We start from the raw sequence: 24,243 nt of genomic DNA on the forward strand, positions 1-24,243 counted from the left end.
AGGGAAAATATTCCCAAAGATTGTCTATTATATTGACAAGATAGTCAAGTGACCGCTCTAACAATGGAAATAAATTTCCTCAAAGATGGAAGGCAGGTGAGATCAGGTGGGACCATTCTAGCCAATGAGAGGGTAGATACACGTGTGAACAACAGGCCATAGAGATAGAGGACTCATCTTTGTGTCTGTGACAGACCGCATGGGCAGCGCCATTGAGGCAATCTCCATTTTAAAGTAGTAATTTTCTTCTTTATTGGCTGATTGCTCGCAACTTAGGAATCCCCACCCAGTTGACTACTTTAACATGGTGGAAGCCCTCAATGGCAATGTCCATGCTAAAATGGGTTATATCTATGAATCCCCTCTCTATGCCAACAGGCACAACTCCGATAGTGTCGTTTTTTTGTTGTTGCGGAAATGCCACGTCCGTCCACTTATATCAGTGCATTCATAACCTAACGATTACGGAACTTCTATTCGAGCAAATTAGCAAGTACACATTTTTGGTTGACCAAATCTGACACGCCATACAAAAATGTCCTTACTTCATGGGCTTATTTTCATGGACAGATTTTGGGCAGAGTAAAAAACCTCTCGCTTCTCTATGTTGTCATCCACAATGTTCACCAGCCACCCAGACATTGCTAATGTATTTCCACTTAGCAGAAAGCAGACTTTAGCTTGAACTTTGGACCTTTTGCTAAAGAGAAAGACCATCAAAATAACATGACAGCACAGCTCAGATGTTTTTTTGATTGCCTAACGGCCAAATTGTCTCCACTGGTCATCTCAAAAGAATCCTCAAAAGTAGTGCAAGTCAGACTGACGACTACAATGTGACTAAATCTCTCAAATAGTGGCCACACAGGCAGCCATTGATAATGCTCTAAACTGATGAGAAGAATGCTGGGCCTTGAAGGAAAAAGCTGTTTCTCGGCTGACTGGGTCCGTCCAAATCACAGAGACCTGGACAGATGGAATCTAAGCAGGGCCCACTAAATGAATTTGCTAGTGAGCATGCAGGCTTCTGCTTCCTTCACAGATGAATAGGCTACGAGCAGTCTGACAGGCCGGGCCACAGATTGGTGACTTAATGTGGCATAAAGGTTACGGACTGAGGCTCCCTATCAGGGTTAACATTAATGCATTTATGGCTGGATTTATATATGAAAGAATGCATCTATGACATTTGCTTACTGACAAATTCATTGGCAATTGATAGTTTCACACAAAAATAGTGTACCAATCAACATTTTTATTATTGTGCACTAAATATTTTTTTTATTTTAGTTTATTCTGGTTCCTCAGTCAGCTAGTACAACTCAAAAATACAGGTCAGTTACAAAATTATACAAAAACACTGTCTGCCAGTATTTCTGTGTCTTTTACATCTAAATACTTGCACCACGGCTTTACAAACAAGCACATCGGAATTATTTGGACAACATAAATGCAGTACAAGTAAGCGTCCTCTGAAGTAATTTTAGCAGATAAACCTGTTGTAATGAAAACCTGTTACTCCAGTTGGTGAGAGGTCACAGTAGTGGGTGGACTGTCTCTGAGTAGGTTAGACATCATGAAATACAAATCAGGCCAGTTTCTCCAAAAGAACTTCCACTCCTTTACAGTTCTGGATCTTCTGTAGTTCTGGAGCGTAGGCCTTCAATGCCCCCCTAATCTCCTCTGCAACACTCTCGTCTGCACTGTTCAGGAGACTGTAAAAAAATTAAATAACAGATATGTTGGTGAAGGTAACCTTTACACATATCCCACATTTCAAAACAAATGCCTTCCTTTCATCTCTTACTGGTTAGTAAACATTTCTACCCATACCAAGTTAACCAAGTCAAACTATTTTTGGGATATTAATAGTGAAGAAATTAGTGAACATCTAGCATTAAATCAAATAATTTGCAGTGCTTCCCCTATATGCATTTACCAGCGATGCACCGCCACTGCTAAATCGTGGCCGCCACTGCAAAAAATACAAAATGTTTTGTAATGTAGATGTATAGATATATGCCCCCACCCCCCCGCTAACTGCTACCGCTGCTGGAAAAAAATCCTAGGACAAAAACTGATTTGATATGGCAGACTACAGCTATAAATGTCAAATGTGGACTGTATAGACTGAATCAGACAAATCTCTCACTGCTTAAAGTCTTAGAGAGATTACAGAAGGACAATGGGCACAAAGACATGGCAGGAGGAGGCGGGACAGTGGCACAGCACAAGAGTGGATAGAGGGACTGGAGGAAGAGAAGAGAGGCAGAGAGACGAGAGAAGAAAATGAAAGCAAAGGAATTGAGGAAGCGTACTCTACTGCTTGTGTTGCTGTTTCACAATGGGCAGCTGTGCCGAACAGCCCGCCCCTTTCTCACCCACGTCACCGAGTGATATGGAGAATGAATACAAACACAGCCGCCCTGTAAGACATGCTTAACCCCCAGCTGACGCCTGCCTGTTCTCACTTTACACTCAATTTCACTGGCAACAGCTAGGATGATATGACAAGCAGAAAATCCATAGTGATGGGAAGATTTAAATGTTTAAATTAAGACAAATAACTTTAAGCTTAGTCTTTTCATGTTAAAGATGGTGTTTTGTATTCCTGAAGTGTTTGGCCTAAGTTCAATTACCATTTTCATGGCTCAGTGAGTTTCGCTGTCATGGTAAACATTTCAAAGCACTTCTAGTTTCAATCTGTTTACAACAGGGGTTGTTTCTTTCTGAACAAAACCATTATTTATTTCCGTTCCACTGTTCCGACCAGCAAAAGAAAGTTCTGAACCGGCTCGAACCAAAATATATAACGGTTTATATCTTTCCTTTCTGTTCCTTTTTAAACCTCAGATTTTAAAACATTTAGCTTGACATTAAATGACTTCAGATAGACCAGCTCGCTATGGAGCAGGCAAGCTATTTCCATGCTTTGGACAGACGAGTGTAGGGCGCGAGATGCGACAAATATTGCGGGTGGGGAGAGAGTGAGAGGGTGGAGGAGTACGCTTGGCTTGAAGCGCTGGGCATCTGGTTTGCATTATCTGTATTAGGCCCACAATTATACCTACAGAGGAGCGGCTTCTATGAAAGAACATTGAATGTCTAATCTTCAGATTTGGCTTAACTTTGGACCAGCTAGCAAACAAACTTCTGTGTGCAGAACACGTCTTACCTTTTTGTAGTTAATAAATCCAATGTGAAACATAACTATAGAATCCTTAATTAGCATTGAAAAGGTTAATCCATTCTTCTCTAATTAAAAATCTCTCCCTAATTTCTGAATCAAGCTTGTAACGTCAATAGGCTACTAGACTATGCTTCGGCGGGGGAGGGGCGGGTTGCCTACACATGGACAGGCAAAGAATTCCAGTCGGCAGGCAGACACTGGAATACGTTTCTTAGTGACAGAGTGAGAGCTTGGCATCGGTCACTTTATGTTTTGTTGGATTGGAGAAAAAAATGGAACGTAAAATAACGTTATTAACCAGTTCCCATGGTTTTCAAATAACAGTTCTGTTTTGGAACAGTATAGATCACTTTCGTTCGCGATTCTGTTCCTCGTTAAAAAAAACTGGTCCCCGTTTCTGTTCCCTGAACCGGTTCCAATCCCTGGTTTACAAGTTTTGCAAGGATTGGATTGTAAATAGGGATAAGTTCAAAGTTCAAATGGTGGGACTTTTTCCAATTCATAGGAAGGAGCTGGTATCATTTCTATTTTTTGTTGTTGTTGTTAAGCACCAGTTTGCTTGCTTTGCAGTATTTGTCTATTGTGCTACAGTTTGTGACAGGTTAGAGGAATTAGATCTAACAGTGTAGAGGTACTCACCAGCAGAGCACGATAGCCCCACGGTTCACTGCAGCCCACGTCTTTAGCTTGTCCATCCCCACCTTGTCCAACAGAACCCTGGAGAAACGCTCTGTAGAGACATGGCAGTCATGGTCAGGAAGATACAGAATCACAATAGAGTATGAAAAGTGTATGCACTCACTAACTAAGTCGCTCTGGATAAGAGCGTCTGCTAAATTACAAAAATGTAATGTTCAGGGGGATACAGGATAGAGTCCCAGGTCCAAACGGACACGTCTACAGCCATGTTCGTATTGTCTCAGACTCACCTACGTATTTATATATGGACAGTGAAGCTAAAACTTTTAATTTGGCGCTATACTCAAGCATTTTGGATTTGATATCAAATGTTTCATGAGGCAGTACAGAATGTCACCTTTTATTTGAGGTTATTTTCATACATGAAACATGAAAGCACTTGTATGCATCTAGTCCCCCCATTTGAAGGTGTCATAAGTATTTGGACAAATTCACTTATGTGTATTAAAGTAGTCCAAAGTTTAGTACTTTGTCCCATATTCATAGGACACAATGACTACATCAAGCTTGTGACTACAAACCTTGTGACTACAACCTATGTTGTGCCCAATAGAAATTAATGGTAAAATAATGTAGTGTCATTTTGGAGTCACTTTCTTTGTCAATGTTTCTGAACACTTCTACATTAATGTGAAAGCTACCATGATTACGGATAATTATGAATGAATCGTACCTAATAATGAGTGATAAAGTTAAAGGAGGCACCAAGATCATGACCCCATTACCAATAACAGGGGAGGGTTAGCATTTTTTGGGGGGTATGACATATCTAACTTTCTCACTCATCATTATTAGGGCGCTACAAAATCTGCGTTGGAGAACGTGGATGGAATCCAGACATTAAAACGGAATTCAACAAAATTCATAAATGTATTGAACTTATTAGAAAATGCATTAATTTGCCCAAGTTAATCATAAGACATGAACAAAATGCATAAGTGATTTGTATTTTCCTGCAACTTTCTGAAACTGCACAGGAATACCTGTGTGTGCGGTGCGCGCATATGCCTACAATGTATCCATTAGCTACCGATGATGCTAATAACAACCTTCTTCTGGTAGAGATGGAAAGGCTTTCCCAAAAACCTTCATAAGTAAATGTTAACGACAGAGTAGCCTACCTGGCAGAATGATGTCATGATTATTTGCATCAATCCAGTGGCCATTTATTTTGCAAACTCTGCAATCACATGAGCGCTACAGATACACTGCTAACCAATTAACGGTCTCTTGTTGGTGCACTTGCATTAAAGGGTAACTACAACCAAAAAGTCTTCTATTTTTCTCAGACCTCAAAAGTGGTCTCCTGATGTGGTTTAAGCATTGTTGTGGACAATTTTGGAGTTTTTCTATTAACCCCCTAGTCGCTTGTCCGTGCCCCAGCGGAAATCTAATAAGTAGAATAAAAACAATCCCCATTAAAATCTGTCTGCTTCAGCTAGAGATAGGGCTGCGTCTCAATCCACTGCATGGCTGCCTTCCGCATCTGCGGTGGAAGGTGACCGAGCTACAGCAGTGTTTGTCAGACCTTGAGACATCCCGAAAATCGGTCTTCTCATGAAAACGTCTAATGTCCGAACGGTTTGGCCTATAAAACTAATATGACCACTCTATGGAAAGATGACTCTCACCAACACGGTGGCGTTCTCCGTCTACAACCCCCAAAAGCATCATGGGACTCGTCTGAAGGTAGCCCGGTACCAGTTAAAATGTATGGAAGTATACAGTGCACATTTTGTTACGTTACAGCCTTATTCTAAAATGGATTAAACTATTTGTTTCCCCTCATCAATCTACACACAATGACAAATGACAAAGCGTAAACAGGTTTTTAGAAATGTGTGCAAAGTTACAAAAATACAAAACAGAAATACCTTATTTACATAAGTATTCAGACCCTGTGTTTCCATTGATCATCTTTGAGATGTTTCTACAACTTAATTGGAGTCCATCTGTGGTAAATACAATTGATTGGACATGATTTGGAAAGGCACACACCTGTCTATATAAGGACCCACAGTTGACAGTGCATGTCAGAGCAAAAACCAAGCCATGAGGTTGAAGGAATTGTCCGTAGCGCTCCGAGACAAGATTGTGTAGAGGCACAGATCTGGGGAAGGGTACCAAAAGATTTCTGCAGCATTGACAGAGCTCCAGAGTTCCTCTGTAGAGATGGGAGAACCTTCCAGAAGGACAACCATCTCTGCAGCACTCAACCAATCAGGCCTTTATGGTAGTGGCCAGACGGAAGCCACTCCTCAGTAAAAGGCAAATGACAGCCCGCTTGGAGTTTACCAAAAGACACCTGAAGACTCTCAGACCATGAGAAACAAGATTCTCTGGTCTGATAAAGCCAAGATTGAACTCTTTGGCCTGAATGCCAAGCGTCACATCAGGAGGAAACCTAGCACCATCCATACGGTGAAGCATGGTGGTGGCAGCATCATGCTCTGGGGATGTTTTTCAGCGGCAGGGACTAGGAAACTTGTCACGATCGAGGGAAGATGAACGGAGCAAAGTACAGAGAGAATGTTCATGAAAACCTGCTCCAGAGCGCTCAGGACCTCAGACTGGGGTGAAGGTTCACCTTCCAACAAGACAACACAGGAGTGGCTTCGGGACAAGTCTCAATGTCTGAGTGGCCCAGCCAGATCGAACATCTTTGGAGATGTCTCAGCCTCCAGTCTCTATGCCTATGTGCCGGGGGGCTAGGGTCAGTCTGATATATCTGGTGTTATTCTCCTGTCTTAACCGTTGTCCTGTGTGAATTTAAGTATGCTCCCTCTCCCTTTCCCTCCCTTCCCGGAGGACCTGAGCCCTAGGACCATGCCTCAGGACTACCTGGCTTGATGACTCCTTGCTGTCCCCAGTCCACCTGGTCGTGCTGCTGCTCCAGTTGCAACTCTTCTGCCTGCTGCTATGGAACCCTGACCTGTCCACCGGACGTGCTACCTTGTCCCAAACCTGCTGTTTCCAACTCGCTCTACCGCACCTGCTATTTCAACCTCTAAATGCCCGGCTATGAAAAGCAAAGTGACATTTACTCCTGATGTACTGACCAGTTGCAACCTGTACAACCACTGTGATTATTATTTGACCCTGCTGGTCATCTATTAATGTTTGACCATCTTGGAGAAAAATCTGGCCTTAATGGCCATTTACTGCTATAATCTCCACCCTGCACAGCCAGAAGGGGACTGGCCACCCCTCAGAGCCTGGTTCCTCTCTAGGTTTCTGCCTTTCTAGGGAGTTTTTCCTAGCCACCGTACTTCTACATCAGCATTGCTTGCTGTTTGGGGTTTTAGGCTGGGTTTCTGTATTGCACTTTGTCACATCTGCTGATGTAAAAAGGGCTTTATAAGTACATTTGATTGATGGAGAGACCTGAAAATAGCTGTGCAGCGACGCTCTCCAGAGAGGGTCTGCAGAGAAAATGGGAGAAACTCCCCAAATACAGGTGTGCCAAGCTTGTAGCGTCATACCCAAGAAGACTCGAGGCTGTAATCGCTGCCAAACGTGCTTCAACCAAGTAGCCAGGGTTGTGATAAATGTGATATCCGTTTTTTTTAAACCAATTTAATCAATTTTAGTAAGGCTTTAACGTAACAAAATTTGAAAAAAGTAAAGTGGTCTGAATACTTTCAGAATGCACTGTATATGGAAGTAGTTGTGCCCTTTTTTTTTATATGGGTAAAAATAAAAAAATCAGGATCCTCTTATATATAGGACAGACACTTAAAAAAAACTTCCTTTTGATTCAGACACTTTAAAACAAACTTCCTTTTGATTATCTGTTTTTCCTATATATGAATCTGTTATTCAATGCATTTATATGGGCTAATAGCAGCAAGGCCTAATTTAAATGTTTCATCAAATATATATATATATATATATATATATATATATATACACACACAGTGGGGAAAAAAAGTATTTAGTCAGCCACCAATTGTGCAAGTTGTCCCACTTAAAAAGATGAGAGAGGCCTGTAATTTTCAGCATAGGTACACGTCAACTATGACAGACAAAATGAGAAAAAAAAATCCAGAAAATCACATTGTAGGATTTATAATTAATTTATTTGCAAATTATGGTGGAAAATAAGTATTTGGTCCGTAACAAAAGTTTCTCAATACTTTGTTATATACCCTTTGTTGGCAATGACACAGGTCAAACGTTTTCTGTAAGTCTTCACAAGGTTTTCACACACTGTTGCTGGTATTTTGGCCCATTCCTCCATGCAGATCTCCTCTAGAGCAGTGATGTTTTGGGGCTGTCGCTGGGCAACACAGACTTTCAACTCCCTCCAAAGATTTTCTATGGGGTTGAGATCTGGAGACTGGCTAGGCCACTCCAGGACCTTGAAATGCTTCTTACGAAGCCACTCCTTCATTGCCCGGGCGGTGTGTTTGGGATCATTGTCATGCTGAAAGACCCAGCCACGTTTCATCTTCAATGCCCTTGCTGATGGAAGGAGGTTTTCACTCAAAATCTCACGATACATGGCCCCATTCATTCTTTCCTTTACATGGATCAGTCGTCCTGGTCCCTTTGCAGAAAAAACAGCCCCAAAGCATGATGTTTCCACCCCCATGCTTCACAGTAGGTATGGTGTTCTTTGGATGCAACTCAGCATTCTTTGTCCTCCAAACACGACGAGTTGAGTTTTTACCAAAAAGTTATATTTTGGTTTCATCTGACCATATGACATTCTCCCAATCCTCTTCTGGATCATCCAAATGCACTCTAGCAAACTTCAGACGGGCCTGGACATGTACTGGCTTAAGCAGGGGGACACGTCTGGCACTGCAGGATGTGAGTCCCTGGCGGCGTAGTGTGTTACTGATGGTAGGCTTTGTTACTTTGGTCCCAGCTCTCTGCAGGTCATTCACTAGGTCCCCCCGTGTGGTTCTGGGATTTTTGCTCACGGTTATTGTGATCATTTTGACCCCACGGGGTGAGATCTTGCATGGAGCCCCAGATCGAGGGAGATTATCAGTGGTCTTGTATGTCTTCCATTTCCTAATAATTGCTCCCACAGTTGATTTCTTCAAACCAAGCTGCTTACCTATTGCAGATTCAGTCTTCCCAGCCTGGTGCAGGTCTACAATTTTGTTTCTGGTGTCTTTTGACAGCTCTTTGGTCTTGGCCATAGTGGAGTTTGGAGTGTGACTGTTTGAGGTTGTGGACAGGTGTCTTTTATACTGATAACAAGTTCAAACAGGTGCCATTAATACAGGTAACGAGTGGAGGACAGAGGAGCCTCTTAAAGAAGAAGTTACAGGTCTGTGAGAGCCAGAAATCTTGCTTGTTTTTAGGTGACCAAATACTTATTTTCCACCATAATTTGCAAATAAATTCATTAAAAATCCTACAATGTGATTTTCTGGATTTTTCTCTCTCAATTTGTCTGTCATAGTTGACGTGTACCTATGATGAAAATTACAGGCCTCTCATCTTTTTAAGTGGGAGAACTTGCACAATTGGTGGCTGACTAAATAATTTTTTTCCCCACTGTACGTAGGGGAGTGTATTTGTGAGGTCATATGTACGGTCAGCCCTACAGGTGATATTTGTGCAGACAGTCATACCTTCTCTCCCGGCCTCCTTCATCTTGCTGTCTTGTTCGATCAGCCACTTGAGCACCAGATGCCCAGCAGGGTGCTCAGCCATGTGTAGCTAGAGGACAGGACACAGACATGGAAAACATGTTCACAATGAATACCATGCTCTTGCTAGGGGACAGGAGAGAGAAACAGATTTTGCCCTCCAAGTGTTCCCGATACCAAGCCTGGACAATCATCCTGCAGTTGACCAAACAGATTGAAGAAGCAAACCCAATGGAGACTTCAAAACCAAGTGCAACTCTCACCTATGACACACATTCATTCTGCTACTTTAATATGACAGACACATCATGCCTCTGACCCCTCCTCACCTGCCCCTCCACTCCTCCTGGTGTGAAGTCGTCAGCAGCCAGCTCAGCCACAGCCTCCATGGCAGGACGCAGGTCCCCAATAGCGGACCCCAGAATGTCGCTAACGGTGACACTGGAGGCCTTGTTCATTGCCATGGTGCGGGCGTGGTCACACAGGTGCTGAATCAGGTGCGGAGACACCGCCTCCCGGAGCTCCTTCCGGCGAAGGGCAACATCCTTCTTACTAAAGGGACAGAGGGTCAGATGGAGACCATTTAAAGTGCAGGCTATGAAAAGCATGACACATAGATGGCATTTCTTTCATCTTTTCTATCCAATTGGGTTCAAAATAGCAATTTAGGCATGTTAAGAAATGACTCTCGGGTAGGTTTGGACAGTTACCCTTCCTTTGTTCTAATCTAGCTAGCTGGTTAAGGCGTCCGCATGCTTCCCAGCCAAAACAGTTCGGAAAGGTTTGTGCATATATTATTGTTGGTTTTGGACTTCGGTAAGGATTATTTGGCTGTTCAGGCACACACATTTCTCTCGAGGCAAGCCGAAGTCGGTAGCCGAAGTCGGTAGCCGAAGTCGGTAGCCGAAGAAGTCGGTAGCCGAAGTCGGTAGCCGAAGTCTACGCCCCTTCGATTGTGATTTGTCAACAGTAGGGATACTTCAAAGTCTGTCATTCAATGACAAATGACTTGTTTTCATGCAAAAAACATTATTGAGTAATATTGCGCCAAACAGTTTAGTTAGATGTAAAATTTATGACAGAGTTCTTGAGTTATCTTAGATAATTCTGACTATTTTGAGGAAGAGTATACTGGACAAACAATAGTATTGCCGCTTTTTTCTTGTTTTTCAAGTGAAGGACTTTTAAGCGAGTATGTGAGCACACTTGTTCGATTCACCTAGCCGAGTTCAGCTAGGCGCCAGCCGAACTGAAGCAACCTGACGCCTTTAGAATGATTGGTAGGTGGTGGCAGGACTCACCTGTGGGCGTTCCCGTCCCCCTTCTCCAGCACCTGGATGATTTCAGGTAACAGGTGGGCGGGGTCTCGCGGGCTGAGCAGGTACAGCAGCACTTTCTTTCCATTCTTATTAGTGATGACATCAGGCAGGGAAGCAAGAATCTCTGATAGGACGGCCTGCTTCACTAGCTTGGTGTCGTCTATGCAGTCAAAGGCAGCAATGAGGACTAAGAACGCATACTCTCCCTGGACAGAAAACCAACAGACCAATCAGTCAGTCACTCACATTTACATATTTGCATGTCTGACTGCGGCAATCAAATATTGTCTGTTTGTTGTTGTCTTGAGTACCATTGCAAACTTCTCCATGTATGTCTTCATGGTTTTAATGATGACTTTTCTGTCCTGAAAGATGGAACAAATAAATCACTATACATACAAAAGAACACACACTAGTCTGTGGTTGGTGAGGCTCACCTCTCTATAAGGCCCGAGTGAATACTCACCTTAGGTGTCCCATGCCACAGGCAGTGCATTGCTACTCTAGCTCCATCGTGGGTGTGGGCCATATACACCACAGACTCCCTTATTGACTCAATCATTTCCTGTGAAGTCACATGATCAAAATGGTATTAGAAAAATGGTAGGATTTGCTCAGTCATTTATGTGGTACTCTGTAGCTCAGCTGGTAGAGCACGGCGCTTGTAACGCCAAGGTAGTGGGTTCGATCCCCGGGACCACCCATACACAAAAATGTATGCACGCATGACTGTAAGTCGCTTTGGATAAAAGCGTCTGCTAAATGGCATATTATTATTATTATTATACAGCCATTGGTGGTTTTACTTACAGTCCTCTGTTTGGCTGGGGCATGCAGGAAAAAGTCCAGAAACACTTTGTGCACCAGAGAATGTTTGATCACAGCCTCTCTGTGGGAGAAGAGAACATGGACAGAAATCAAAAGCAGTATTTTGATTAATTTTCTGTTTCTCTTGTGGAGATGGAAGGGTTAGAGGTGTGTGTGTGTGCGCAATAATACCCACTTTGTGGTCATGGGGGTAAGGATCTGCTTCATCTCCTCCAAAATGCCATTAACCTTGTCCGGGTTCGCCTCCAGCACCTTCTCTAGCGTGGGGCACACTGCCGACTGTGAACAAACACGCCAACTGTCAGTAACATTCTGCATAACATCCACTCCAGGCGATATTCACAGAGACAAGCAATCAGAAAGACTGGATTATGAGAGAAGGGGTGTATGAGGGCAGTTTCTCGACTCTTAGAACTACACTATTACACTGTGCTAGTGGGAGAGGTGTGGGATGTGTCCCGACCTTGAAGACTTGGAATGTGGTTCCGTAGAGCTCCTCAGTGAGCATGAGTCTCTGGGAGAGGATGGCCTTGTCGTTGTAAGCGTATTCCACCACCGACGACGCTTCCGAGTGACGCAGCATCTGCCTCACTTTCCCCTTGAAGCCCACCATCACACCCGCAACCTGCTCTTTATTCCTGTGGGACAAATGACACACACACCTGACGTCAGATTTTCATTCAGAAACCCATGTCAGGATTACTTCTTCAAGATGTAACATCACTGCATGTCAGATAAACTAGTAGTGAGTAGAGAGACTCAATATAGAGATGAATATGACTTGAACTTTCTCCCCGGATATCATTCTCCAAATCTTACACATGGAAGATGCCAGGAAATACAGAGATGAGTGTTCACAATGTAAACCAATCAATCAAATGCTGACCTTTATATTCATCCTACAAGATATGCCTTCATAACGGGATAACATTTCCCCATCCTTTAATAATCGGAGCCATGAATTAGATTATACTTGAAACAACTTGTATCTTCAGCAAAGGTCAGGATTACAATGAGTGAAGTTTTGAATAATTTACTTCAATTCCTATTTCAATGCCTCCTAAACAAATGATCAGGGAATTCAACCACAGATCAGATCAAGCAGCACTACAATTTTGAAATGATATTGGCATGCGAGCACAAAGGATTACTGTTGAATCATGTACATACTAAGATTTACAATTCTGTGATTTATTCAACAAGATGACCCATTTATTGTTTTTACTATATTTTGGCCGGCTTTCCTGCTAGGATCTAATGCTATCAACATAAGATCGGATGATATGGAAATAATACATCTACTGCTAGTGTGACGACTATGTACAAGCAAAATGTCTGAGGAAGAAAAAGGCATACTTACCCATACATTAAAAACTTCTTCACAATATTTCTGGCATACTTTGATTTACTCAGCTCGACCATATCACCTACAGAAAACAATAACATCATTGAGATACAGAGCATTGTGATTGACATGACAAAAGCTACTGACAATATTCAGAGAAAACAACAGAATATTAGAACAACAGAACAAACCACTGACCTTTGAGTTCATCAAAAACCTCCTGTCTTTGCTTGTCGTTCCCAAACTGGATGAAACACTGGAGGACTCTGGTGGAGTCGTGAGCAAATGCTATCTGAAAAAGAAGAACAATACGATTTAATCTTTATCTGCAAACTTGAGCATTTGGATGTCATGCACTGAAAACTAATTTGAACAATTCTATTGTGCTCAATTGTTTTATTGTACTCAAGTATTGACAGTCATTGTCAGTCCAATCATTTCAGTGGATGGCAAATTCTCCATTGTGCCATGCTCTCAATTCGTACATTGTCATGATTGACAATGCACAATCTACAGTAAATTATAGATTCGAATGGCGCCTTTCAGCAGTGTAAATGTTAGACTGTACTCACTGTTTTTATCTTTCCTTTAACAAGTTCTTGAAGCTCTTTCATGAGTTTGATCCTCTTCTCTTTGTCGCAATCTTTCCTGTGTTGAAAAAGAGGGACACATAATAAATACATGTCTAAATGTTGCTGTTGCCAAATTACATTTAGTCCTGAGGTGTTGAACTATTGCACCCTCTATAACCACTGTGGTTTTCATTTGGCCCTACTGGTCATCTATGAACGTTTAAAATGGCTTGAAGAATGGCCACGTACCAGGCACAGCCAGAAGAGGACTAGCCACCCCTCTGAGCCTGGTTCCTCTCTAGGTTTTTTCCTAAGTTCCTGCTAAGGTTGAATATATCCCCGGTATTTTACAAATGTTCTATCCCGAGAACAAATTACTTTTCTCCAGGGTAACCCAGTATTTCCCGCCAAAACCAGAAGTGTTATTCAAAAGCATTATAAAGAATATACAGTGAGGGAAAAAAGTATTTGATCCCCTGCTGATTTTGTACGTTTGCCCACTGACAAAGAAATGATCAGTCTATAATTTTAATGGTAGGTTTATTTGAACAGTGAGAGACAGAATAACAACAAAAAAATCCAGAAAAACGCATGTCAAAAATGTTATAAATTGATTTGCATATTAATGAGGGAAATAAGTATTTGACCCCCTCTCAATCAGAAAGATTTCTGGCTCCCAGGTGTCTTTTATACAGTTAACGAGCTGAGATTAGGAACACACTCTTAAAGGGAGTGCTCCTAATCTCAGCTTGTTACCTGTATAAAAGACACCTGTCCACAGAAGCAATCAATCAGATTCCAAACTCTCCACCATGGCCAAGACCAAAGAGCTCTCCAAGGATGTCAGGGACAAGATTGTAGACCTACACAAGGCTGGAATGGGCTACAAGACCATCGCCAAGCAGCTTGGTGAGAAGGTGACAACAGTTGGTGCGATTATTCGCAAATGGAAGAAACACAAAAGAACTGTCAATCTCCCTCGGCCTGGGGCTCCATGCAAGATCTCACCTCGTGGAGTTGCAATGATCATGAGAACGGTGAGGAATCAGCCCAGAACTACACGGGAGGATCTTGTCAATGATCTCTAGGCAGCTGGGACCATAGTCACCAAGAAAACAATTGGTAACACATTATGCCGTGAAGGACTGAAATCCTGCAGCGCCCGCAAGGTCCCCCTGCTCAAGAAAGCACATCTGTGTTCCGTCTGAAGTTTGCCAATGAACATCTGAATGATTCAGATGATAACTGGGTGAAAGTGCTGTGGTCAGATGAGACCAAAATGGAGCTCTTTGGCATCAACTCAACTTGCCGTGTTTGGAGGAGGAGGAATGCTGCCTATGACCCCAAGAACACCATCCCCACCGTCAAACATGGAGGTGGAAACATTATGCTTTGGGGGTGTTTTTCTGCTAAGGGGACAGGACAACTTCACTGCATCAAAGGGTCGATGGACGGGGCCATGTACCGTCAAATCTTGGGTGAGAACCTCCTTCCCTCAGCCAGGGCATTGAAAATGGGTCGTGGATGGGTATTCCAGCATGACAATGACCCAAAACACACGGCCAAGGCAACAAAGGAGTGGCTCAAGAAGAAGCACATTAAGGTCCTGGAGTGGCCTAGCCAGTCTCCAGACCTTAAGCCCATAGAACATAATAATAATATGCCATTTAGCAGACGCTTTTATCCAAAGCGACTTACAGTCATGCGTGCATACATTTTTTTTGTGTATGGGTGGTCCCGGGGATCGAACCCACTACCTTAATAATAATAATAATAATATGCCATTTAGCAGACGCTTTTATCCAAAGCGACTTACAGTCATGCGTGCATACATTTTTGTGTATGGGTGGTCCCGGGGATCGAACCCACTACCTTGGCGTTACAAGCGCCGTGCTCTACCAGCTGAGCTACAGAGGACCGCAAGAAGAAACGCATTAAGGTCCTGGAGTGGCCTAGCCAGTCTCCAGACCTTAATCCCATAGAAAATCTGTGGAGGGAGCTCAAGGTTTCGAGTTGCCAAACGTCAGCCTCGAAACCTTAATGACTTGGAGAAGATCTGCAAAGAGGAGTGGGACAAAATCCCTCCTGAGATGTGTGCAAACCTGGTGGCCAACTAAAAGAAACGTCTGACCTCTGTGATTGCCAACAAGGGTTTTGCCACCAAGTACTAAGTCATGTTTTGCAGAGGGGTCAAATACTTATTTCCCTCATTAAAATGCAAATCAATTTATAACATTTTTGACATGTGTTTTTCTGGATTTTGTTGTTGTTATTCTGTCTCTCACTGTTCAAATAAACCTACATTTAAAATTATAATCTGATCATTTCTTTGTCAGTGGGCAAACGTACAAAATCAGCAGGGGATCAAGTACTTTTTTCCCTCACTGTAAATAAGCCGGTGTCTGGATTTGATTAGAGCTTTGATAGAAAATTCAAGCCTGATGCTACCTGAGCCATACATTAAATATATTTTATGAGCCATACATTAAAGACATTTAATGAGCCAAAGCCCAAATGATTGTGCCGTTATCCAATACATATATGATATAGGCTACTGTACATTATGCACAACAGAAAAACATAAAAGCCCATAGATGTAGCTAGCTATATGCTCTCTTGGCTAAGTAAATAAAACTAGTTCCAGTAGGCTAATCTTGTGTGAACTGTATTACTGTACTCTATTAAACTGTTTAATATGGACTGGAATTACTCACATCGTTCAAACCATGATAAAGTAGGGAGAGAACATGCGATTCTGATGCAGGACATGCGGCCTAAAAAGTTACAAGTATAGGCTAGCGAATGTGATTTTTTTTTTAAAATAGGGACTATTTGTATAATTAGTAGGCAGACGCATATCTTTCATAATATTTCCTCCAATGTTATTAGCCTACCTCCACTTTCTCTCTATTGTTGCGTCATTCCTTCCTCGCTTTCAACAGATAAATGAAATAAGTTTCGTTGTCCATATCTTCATAATTCTAATGACATCCTTGAATAATATAGGACAGTTTGCAGGACTGTCCTGCAAACGACAGCATCGGGTGAGGTTGTCTCTCTCTCTGGCGGGAGGTAAGCTTGGCTTATATGGTGTCGAGTAAAGCTTAAACCATGTATTTAGAATGTAGGTAGGTAGTTATTGTAGGTAAGTATTGTATTCGGCTGAGCCCGGTGAAGCACAAGGCTAGCTAACTCACTACCTGGACCAATAAAGCTAGCTAGCTAGCGGGTAGCTACTGGTAACTACTAGCAACTGTGAATAGTTGTTTCCAATGTTATTTCACGCTTAAGAGTACCTGTAATTATGCCAGCTAGCTACCTACCATTCAGCTGTTTTTCTAACCTCATTATCTGAAGCGTTAACGTTAGGTAATTAGTAGCTACTGTACTCGAAATGTAGCTAGCTGGTTGCTACCTGGATAGCTAACTAAACAATAGCTGGAAGGACCTAGCTTTAATATTTGGAGACGCTTTCTCTCCGTTGGGACAGACGCGAACTGGCTGAATCGATTCAGTGGCTAGCTTTGCACGTAACTGGCTAACAGTAGCTACTAAGGGTAAGTTATTATTTTAATTTTTTACATACTGGTAACCAGAGTCGTTCAAGGCAATTCGGGACATGGGTGACTAGTTAACATTAGCTTGGCTCTCTGTGTGTTCGTGCCGTGGGAGGAGGTGTTAGTTCGTTGGCAGAGAGCAATGGCTAGCTAGTATACTAACTATTCTAGCTAACTAACTGGCTGAATAAATTGACGACCTACTCACTCAAACTGTCAAAACAAAACCAAAACTTTACACAACATTAGATACGGACACGAATGATCTGCTTGGCGTGTTAACACACTGGTGGTTTGTTGTAACCGAGTATTGGTGCTAAACCGTGTTATTGGAGGCTGGCATGCTAGTTGGCTTTGGCGTCATAGGATTCGGTGCCCTGTACCAAGTTAGCTAGCTGAATAAACTAAGTTAGAGTCTATTCCTAGAAAACATTGAACCACTGTAGTTTACAACAATTATAATTTCTAAAGTGGAAGCTGGGAGAGTTATATTTGAGTGTTTCAGTGAAACGTAAGTGAGGGAGGCCCCGCTCTCTCGCTTTCCCAGATGTTTAGATCATTTCATTCCGATCTCCTTTGCATTATTGTAGCCTGTCATCTATGTGTCTGTCTATCCCTGTTCTCTCCTCTCTGCACATGCCATACAAACGCTTCACACCACGTGGCTGTTGCCACTAATCTGGTGGTCCCTGCGCGCACGACCCACGTGGAGTTCCAGGTCTCTGGCAGCCTCTGGAACTGCTGTTCTGCGGCCAACAAGGCAGAGTTCATCTCAGCCTACGCTACCCTCCAGTCCCTCGACTTCTTGGCACTGACGGAAACATGGATTACCACAGAAAACACTGCTACTCCTACTGCTCTTTCCTCGTCTGACCACGTGTTCTCGCATACCCCGAAAGCATCTGGTCAGTGTGGTGGTGGCACAGGAATCCTCATCTCTCCCAAGTGGACATTCTCTCTTTTTCCCCTTACCCATCTGTCTATCTCCTCATTTGAATTCCATGCTGTCACAGTCACTAGCCCATTCAAGCTTAACATCCTTGTCATTTATCGCCCTCCAGGTTTCCTTGGAGAGTTCATCAATGAGCTTGACGCCTTGATCAGTTCCTTTCCTGGGGATGGCTCACTCCTCACAGTTCTGGGTGACTTTAACCTCCCTACGTCTGCATTTGACTAATTTCTCTCTGCCTCCTTTCCACTCCTTTTCTCTTTTGACCTCACCGTCTCACTGTCCCCCCTACTCACAAGGCAGGCAATACGCTTGACCTCATCTTTATTAGATGCTGTTCTTCTACTAATCTCACTGCAGCTCCCTCCGATCTCCTGAGTCTGCCTCCTCAACCCTCCCTTTCTGCATCTTTTGACTCTCTATGTCCCCTATCCTCCCGGCTGGCTCGGTCCTCCCCTCCTGCTCCGTGGCTTGACGACTCATTGCGAGCTCACAGAAGAGTGCTCCGGGAAATGGAGGAAAACTAGACTCCCTGCGGACCTGTCATCTTTTCACTCCCTCCTCTCTACATTCTCTTCCTCTGTTTCCGCAGCTAAAGCCACTTTCTACCACTACATTTCAAGCCCCTGCCTCTAACCCTAGGAAGCTCTTTGCCACCTTCTCCTCCCTGCTGAATCCTCCTCCTCCCTCTCTGTGGATGACTTCGTCAACCATTTTGAAATGAAGGTTGACGACATCCGATCCTCATTTATGAAGTCAAATGACACCCCTGGTCCTGCTCACACTTGCCTACCCTATGCTTTGACTTCTTTCTCCCCTCTCTCTCCAGATGAAATCTTGCGACTTGTGAAGGCCGGCCGCCCAACAACCTGCCCGCTTGACCCTATCCCCTCCTCTCTTCTCCAGGCCATTTCCGGAGACATTCTCCCTCACCTCGCTCATCAACTCATCCTTGACCGCTGGCCATGTCCCTTCCGTCTTCAAGAGAGCGAGAGTTGCACCCCTCCTCAAAAAACCTACACTCGATCTCTCCGATGTCAACAACTACAGACCAGTATCCCTTCTTTCTTTTCTCTCCAAAACTCTTGAGCGTGCCGTCTCTAGCCAACTCTCCTGCTATCTCTCTCAGAATGACCTTCTTGGTCCAAACCAGTCAGGTTTCAAGACTGGTCATTCAACTGAGACTGCTCTTCTCTGTGTCACGGAGGCTCTTCGGACTGCTAAAGCTAACTCTCTCTCCTCTGCTCTTATCCTTCTAGACCTATCCGCTGCCTTTGATACTGTGAACCATCAGATCCTCCTCTCCACCCTGTCCGAGTTGGGCATCTCCGGCACTGCTCACTCTTGGATTGCGTCCTACCTGACAGGTCGCTCCTACCAGGTGGCGTGGCGAGAATCTGTCTCCACACCACGTACTCTCACCACTGGTGTCCCCCAGGGCTCAGTTCTAGGCCCTCTCCTATTCTCTCTATACACTAAGTTACTTGGCTCTGTCATATCCTCACATGGTCTCTCCTATCATTGCTACGCAGACACACACAAATAATTTTCTCCTTTCCCCCTTCTGATAACCAGGTGGCAAATCGCATCTCTGCATGTCTGGCAGACAAATCAGCGTGGATGTCGGATCACCACCTCAAGCTGAACCTCGGCAAGACGGAGCTGCTCTTCCTCATGGGGAAGGACTGCCCGCTCCATGATCTCGCCATCACGGTTGACAACTCCATTGTGTCCTCCTCCCAGAGTGCAAAGAACCTTGGCGTGACCCTGGACAACACCCTGTCGTTCTCCGCTAACATCAAAGCGGTGACCCGATCCTGCAGGTTCATGCTCTACAACATTCGCAGAGTACGACCCTACCTTACACAGAAAGCGGCACAGGTCCTAATCCAGGCACTTGTCATCTCCCGTCTGGATTACTGCAACTCACTGTTGGCTGGGCTCCCTGCCTGTGCCATTAAACTCCTACAACTTATCCAGAATGCTGCAGCCCGTCTGGTGTTCAACCTTCCCAAGTTCTCTCACGTCACCCCGCTCCTCCGCACACTCCACTGGCTTCCAGTTGAGGCTTGCATCTACTACAAGACCATGGTGCTTGCCTACGGAGCTGTGAGGGGAACGGCACCTCCGTACCTTCAGGCTCTGATCAGTCCCTACACCCAAACGAGGGCACTACGTTCATCCACCTCTGGCCTGCTAGCTCCCCTACCTCTACATAATCACAGTTCCCGCTCAGCCCACTCAAAGCTATTTGCTGCTCTGGCACCCCAATGGTGGAACAAGCTCCCCCACGACGACAGGACAGCGGAGTCACTGACCACCTTCCGGAGACACCTGAAACCCTACCTCTTTAAGGAATACCTGGAATAGTATAAAGTAATCCTTCTACCCCCACCCCCCCTCAATAAAAAATATATTTAAAAAACAGTGGTTGCCCCACTGGCTATCATAAGTTGAATGCACCAATTTGTAAGTCGCTCTGGATAAGAGCGTCTGCTAAATGATGTAAATGTAAACGACTAGAATTAGATGCAGAAGCCTTTCACTTCGAAGATTGAATGGTTATGGGTCTGAATAAATAACTGCTAGCCCACCGCCATCACACATTCGCTCTTCTTTTCAAACTACCCGTGAGTTCTCCCTGACAATGACCATGCAGCCGAAACGCGTCTGAGTTTTTAAACTTGGTTTCCATTGAACATACAAATAAAGGCATTTTAATGAATTATATTAAGAGTGCCTTGGTCCTCCTTTCTTTTTGATGACAAATGTACCCCTTTTACCAAAGAGCTTCTTCTGTCTACCAAAATCTACTATTGTGTACCTTAGCAGCGCTTCCCTTACTTCTTTCTACCTGTGAGTTCTATTGGCTGCTGTATTTAACATTCAAAAAACAAAAGCTTGTTTCCCTCTTCGAATAGTCTATTGGTATAAGAAATGCTGGAAAAATATTCTAGTCTAGCTTTTCCTGCATTGGACTCCAAGAGCTAAAGAGTGTTTGTGCAAGAGACCGAGGCTATAAGTTAGAAGCTTATTATGCATAACCCCTCATTAATAAGCTAAATATAAGGCTAATACTGCATTGAATGTATTACCTGAAAGAGGTAGGCTAGGACATCTATATACAGGGCTATACCTTCCGGAGACATTTGAAACCCCACCTCTTTAAGGAATACCTGGGATAGGATAAAGTAATCCTTCTACCCCCCCCCAAAAAAAATTGTAAAGTGGTTATCCCACTGGCTATAAGGTGAATGCACCTATTTGTAAGTCGCTCTGGATAAGAGCGTCTGCTAAATGACGTAAATGTAATGTAAATATGTCTATCAATCAATTATCTATTTTGGATTCAATTTGAATAGAGTTAGAGCGTGCTCGTGCATGCACTGATTTAAAGCAACGATATTCGAGTGATAGGCTGTTTTAAAAAGCTGCAGCTGAAGAAAAAAAAAACGTTACAATTAAAAAATACGGTGACTCCTGAAAGTCAGACAGAGATGGGTAAATTAGACGTGCATTCGGCCTTTATATTACTGTAACATAGACTGTGCTGCAGCAAATGCAGGCCTACCTGTCACAAGAAAAAAAAAGTTACCATGAGATGATAGGTCTACATGCATTGTGAACTGCGCTCCATACTGAGATGGGTTGTCTGTCCCCACCCTGAGCGTTGCTGATTCATCATGCAGAGGCCGTAGAGAAGGCAGATTTAGACATCGCATATAACTTAACTTGCTACATTTGCACACACTGTATATATATTTTGTTGTATTTTTGACTTTATGTTTTGTTTTACCCCATATGTAACTCTGTGTTGCACTGCTTTGCTTTATCTTGGCCAGGTCGCAGTTGTAAATGAGAACTTGTTCTCAACTGGCTTACCTGGTTAAATAAAGGTGAAAAAATTATAATATATATATATTCATTTAACAGTTCCATTTCACGCCATGCTGAAATTAGCCCGCCCAACTACCTCATCCCTATATTGTTATTTATTTTGCTCATTTGTACCTCAGTATCTCTATTTGCACATCATCTCTTGCACACCATTCCAGTGTTAATACTAAATTGTAATTATTTTGCACTATAGCCTATTTTATTGCCTTACCTCCATAACTTGCTAAATTTGCACACTGTATATTAATTGTATTTCTGTTGTAATTTTGATTTTGTTTTACCCCATATGTAACTCTGTGTTGTTGTTTTTATCGCACTGCTTTGCTTTATCTTGGCCAGGTCGCAGTTGTAAATGAGAACTTGTTCTCAACTGGTTTACCTGGTTAAATAAAGGTGAAATAAAAATAAAAAATAAAAAATATAAATAATTTACCAGTTTCTCGCACTTATTTATCCCGGGAAAAGGGAATGGTTTTGGGTGGTAAATCCTGGTATATCTCAGTAACCGGGTTCCCGGCATTCAACCCTAGTTCCAACCTTTCTATGGAGTTTTTCCTAGCCACCGTGCTTCTGAATCTGCATTGGTGGCTCTTTGGGGTTTTAGACTGGATATCAGTATAGCATTTTGTGACAACTGCTGATGTAAAAAGGGCTTTATAAAATACATTTGATTGATAAATATATGCAACTTAATCCTAAAATGGACGTTTTGTTAAGACTGCTGGTAAATAACTAATAGAGTAGCTGGTTTAACATACCTTCTGACCATCTCCCACACTTGCTTGGCTCTGCTCACTATTTGATAACTCTCCTTTTTTTCAGTCTGCTGCCGGTTCTGTTTCAGCTCCTTCTTCTGCTGTTTGAACTCGTCCCATTTGGGTTTCTTGGCCTCGGAACCTGAGCAAACAGACAGAAATCTAAGACATAGGCCTATTTCAAGAAATACTGTTAAACATTTTCAGTAAGCCATTACAAAAAGTTGCCTATTAAAAGTGTGTTTGATAATTGGCAGTTGTACATATTTCATACCTTCCTCTTCCTTGGCCTTTCCAGGTGTGAATTTTCGCTTTTTGGTGAAATTTCCATCTGTGGGTTTTTTGTTCAAGAATTTCTGTGGAGCCCCCTTTCCTCCAGTCTTCTCAAACTTCTTGCCCTTTTCTCCACTGTGTGGTTTGAATGGCCTTTTCCCTGGTGGTTTAGTCCCAGGTTTACCTGTACCTTCTGAACAGAGTTTGTAGCTAGTCAGTTAGGCCTACACATTATTTTTTACCAGCATATCATTAAACCAATATTTAAAAGTATAATATTATTATTATTAGTAGTAGTGGTAGTAGTATTACTTCTACCACTACTGTTTACGTATAACTTACCTTTTCCTTTCTGTATTACGTTCTTGCCACCTTTAGGGGAAAAGGGTTTCTTTTTGGATTCCATTCTCAAGAACTCCCTATTCAAAGGAAGGGAAGAAGGCAGTAGGTCAGTAGGTAGAGCATGATCAGTAGGTAGTTGCAGCTTACACTATCTACTAATCATAGTTCCAACTTGAATACTGTATGTGCTATTGCCATGTGCTTTCCAGTTAACTAGCAATAGCAGCTAGCTAGTTAGCGTTCAGCTGACTTGCTAACGTTAGCTACTAACCCTGGCAGGTCAGAGAACTACAGATAAGGTATGATGTGTAATAATGAAACATGTCTGGTAGAGATATTTTCCCTGACAAAACAGTCATGTCAACAACATTATTTTAGCATTTTCCTATGCAGAAGACAAAATACACACGTTTAACTACGTACCTTCACATGCGTTCTGAACGTAACGGTTTACGGCATGAACTATCCAATCAGAGAACGTCCTGACTGACGTAAAATGCATGGGTTGTTTTTGATTGCGACAATACTAGAAAGATACGGCATATTGTGCCTGGGTTGTCACTAGTTACCACAACCACAAAGTCAGAATTGGCTATATCGTAGAGATTCATGAAAACAAGAATTAGCTTTTTGTGTTAATTTAAGGTTAGCGTTAGGTATACGATTAGTAGTGTGGTTAAGGTTAGGGTTAAGGTTAGGTTTAAATTCACATGTGAAGAAGAACATTTGTAGAAATGGGCGGGGTTTACGACTTTGTGGATGTGGTAACTAGTGACGACACATGGGTGGGTAGTACAATTTGGGATCATTGGGACGTTCCTACCGTAACCCTAACAGCTTTTGTCAAAATTGACTTTTCGTAGCAGGTTTAGGAGAATTTACACAGCAAATTAGGATAATTCACGTAG

General features: G+C 42.9%; 1 protein-coding gene across 2 annotated transcripts; it reads right to left on the reverse strand.

Annotated features, from left to right (window-relative positions):
- Positions 1 to 1,235: 1,235 nt before the first annotated feature.
- Positions 1,236 to 23,849, reverse strand: pum3 (pumilio RNA-binding family member 3). Of its 2 annotated transcripts, none has more exons than XM_041897880.2 (17): positions 23,759 to 23,849; positions 23,336 to 23,412; positions 22,995 to 23,186; positions 22,724 to 22,862; positions 13,563 to 13,638; positions 13,189 to 13,282; positions 13,006 to 13,072; positions 12,109 to 12,283; positions 11,821 to 11,924; positions 11,628 to 11,706; positions 11,284 to 11,382; positions 11,129 to 11,182; positions 10,800 to 11,023; positions 9,828 to 10,050; positions 9,481 to 9,568; positions 3,830 to 3,920; positions 1,236 to 1,715 (listed from the first exon to the last, which is right to left on the reverse strand). In XM_041897880.2, the coding sequence occupies exons 2-17, from the start codon at positions 23,397 to 23,399 to the stop codon at positions 1,589 to 1,591; spliced, it is 1,896 nt and encodes a 631-aa protein (XP_041753814.1). In that variant the 5' UTR covers positions 23,400 to 23,412; positions 23,759 to 23,849; the 3' UTR covers positions 1,236 to 1,588. The 2 variants fall into 2 exon arrangements, with proteins under 2 accessions (XP_041753814.1, XP_041753815.1); XM_041897881.2 differs by having other exon boundaries at positions 22,995 to 23,161; positions 23,332 to 23,412.
- Between the last annotated feature and the right edge of the window lie 394 nt (positions 23,850 to 24,243).

Source organism: Coregonus clupeaformis, unplaced genomic scaffold (genome assembly GCF_020615455.1).
Source record: "Coregonus clupeaformis isolate EN_2021a unplaced genomic scaffold, ASM2061545v1 scaf0506, whole genome shotgun sequence".
In the NCBI taxonomy this organism is placed as follows: Eukaryota; Metazoa; Chordata; class Actinopteri; order Salmoniformes; family Salmonidae; genus Coregonus; species Coregonus clupeaformis.

What these genes read in the sequence shown, in the direction of transcription:
- pum3 (XM_041897880.2), bottom strand. Translation starts at nt 23,399, where the DNA reads ATGGAATCCAAAAAGAAACCCTTTTCCCCTAAAGGTGGCAAGAACGTA. An exon ending in GGTTTTTGATGAACTCAAAG is followed by an intron (nt 13,073 to 13,188) that starts GTCAGTGGTTTG and finishes TGTTTTCTGTAG; the next exon opens with GTGATATGGTCGAGCTGAGT. An exon ending in CCACATTCCAAGTCTTCAAG is followed by an intron (nt 11,925 to 12,108) that starts GTCGGGACACAT and finishes GTTTGTTCACAG; the next exon opens with TCGGCAGTGTGCCCCACGCT.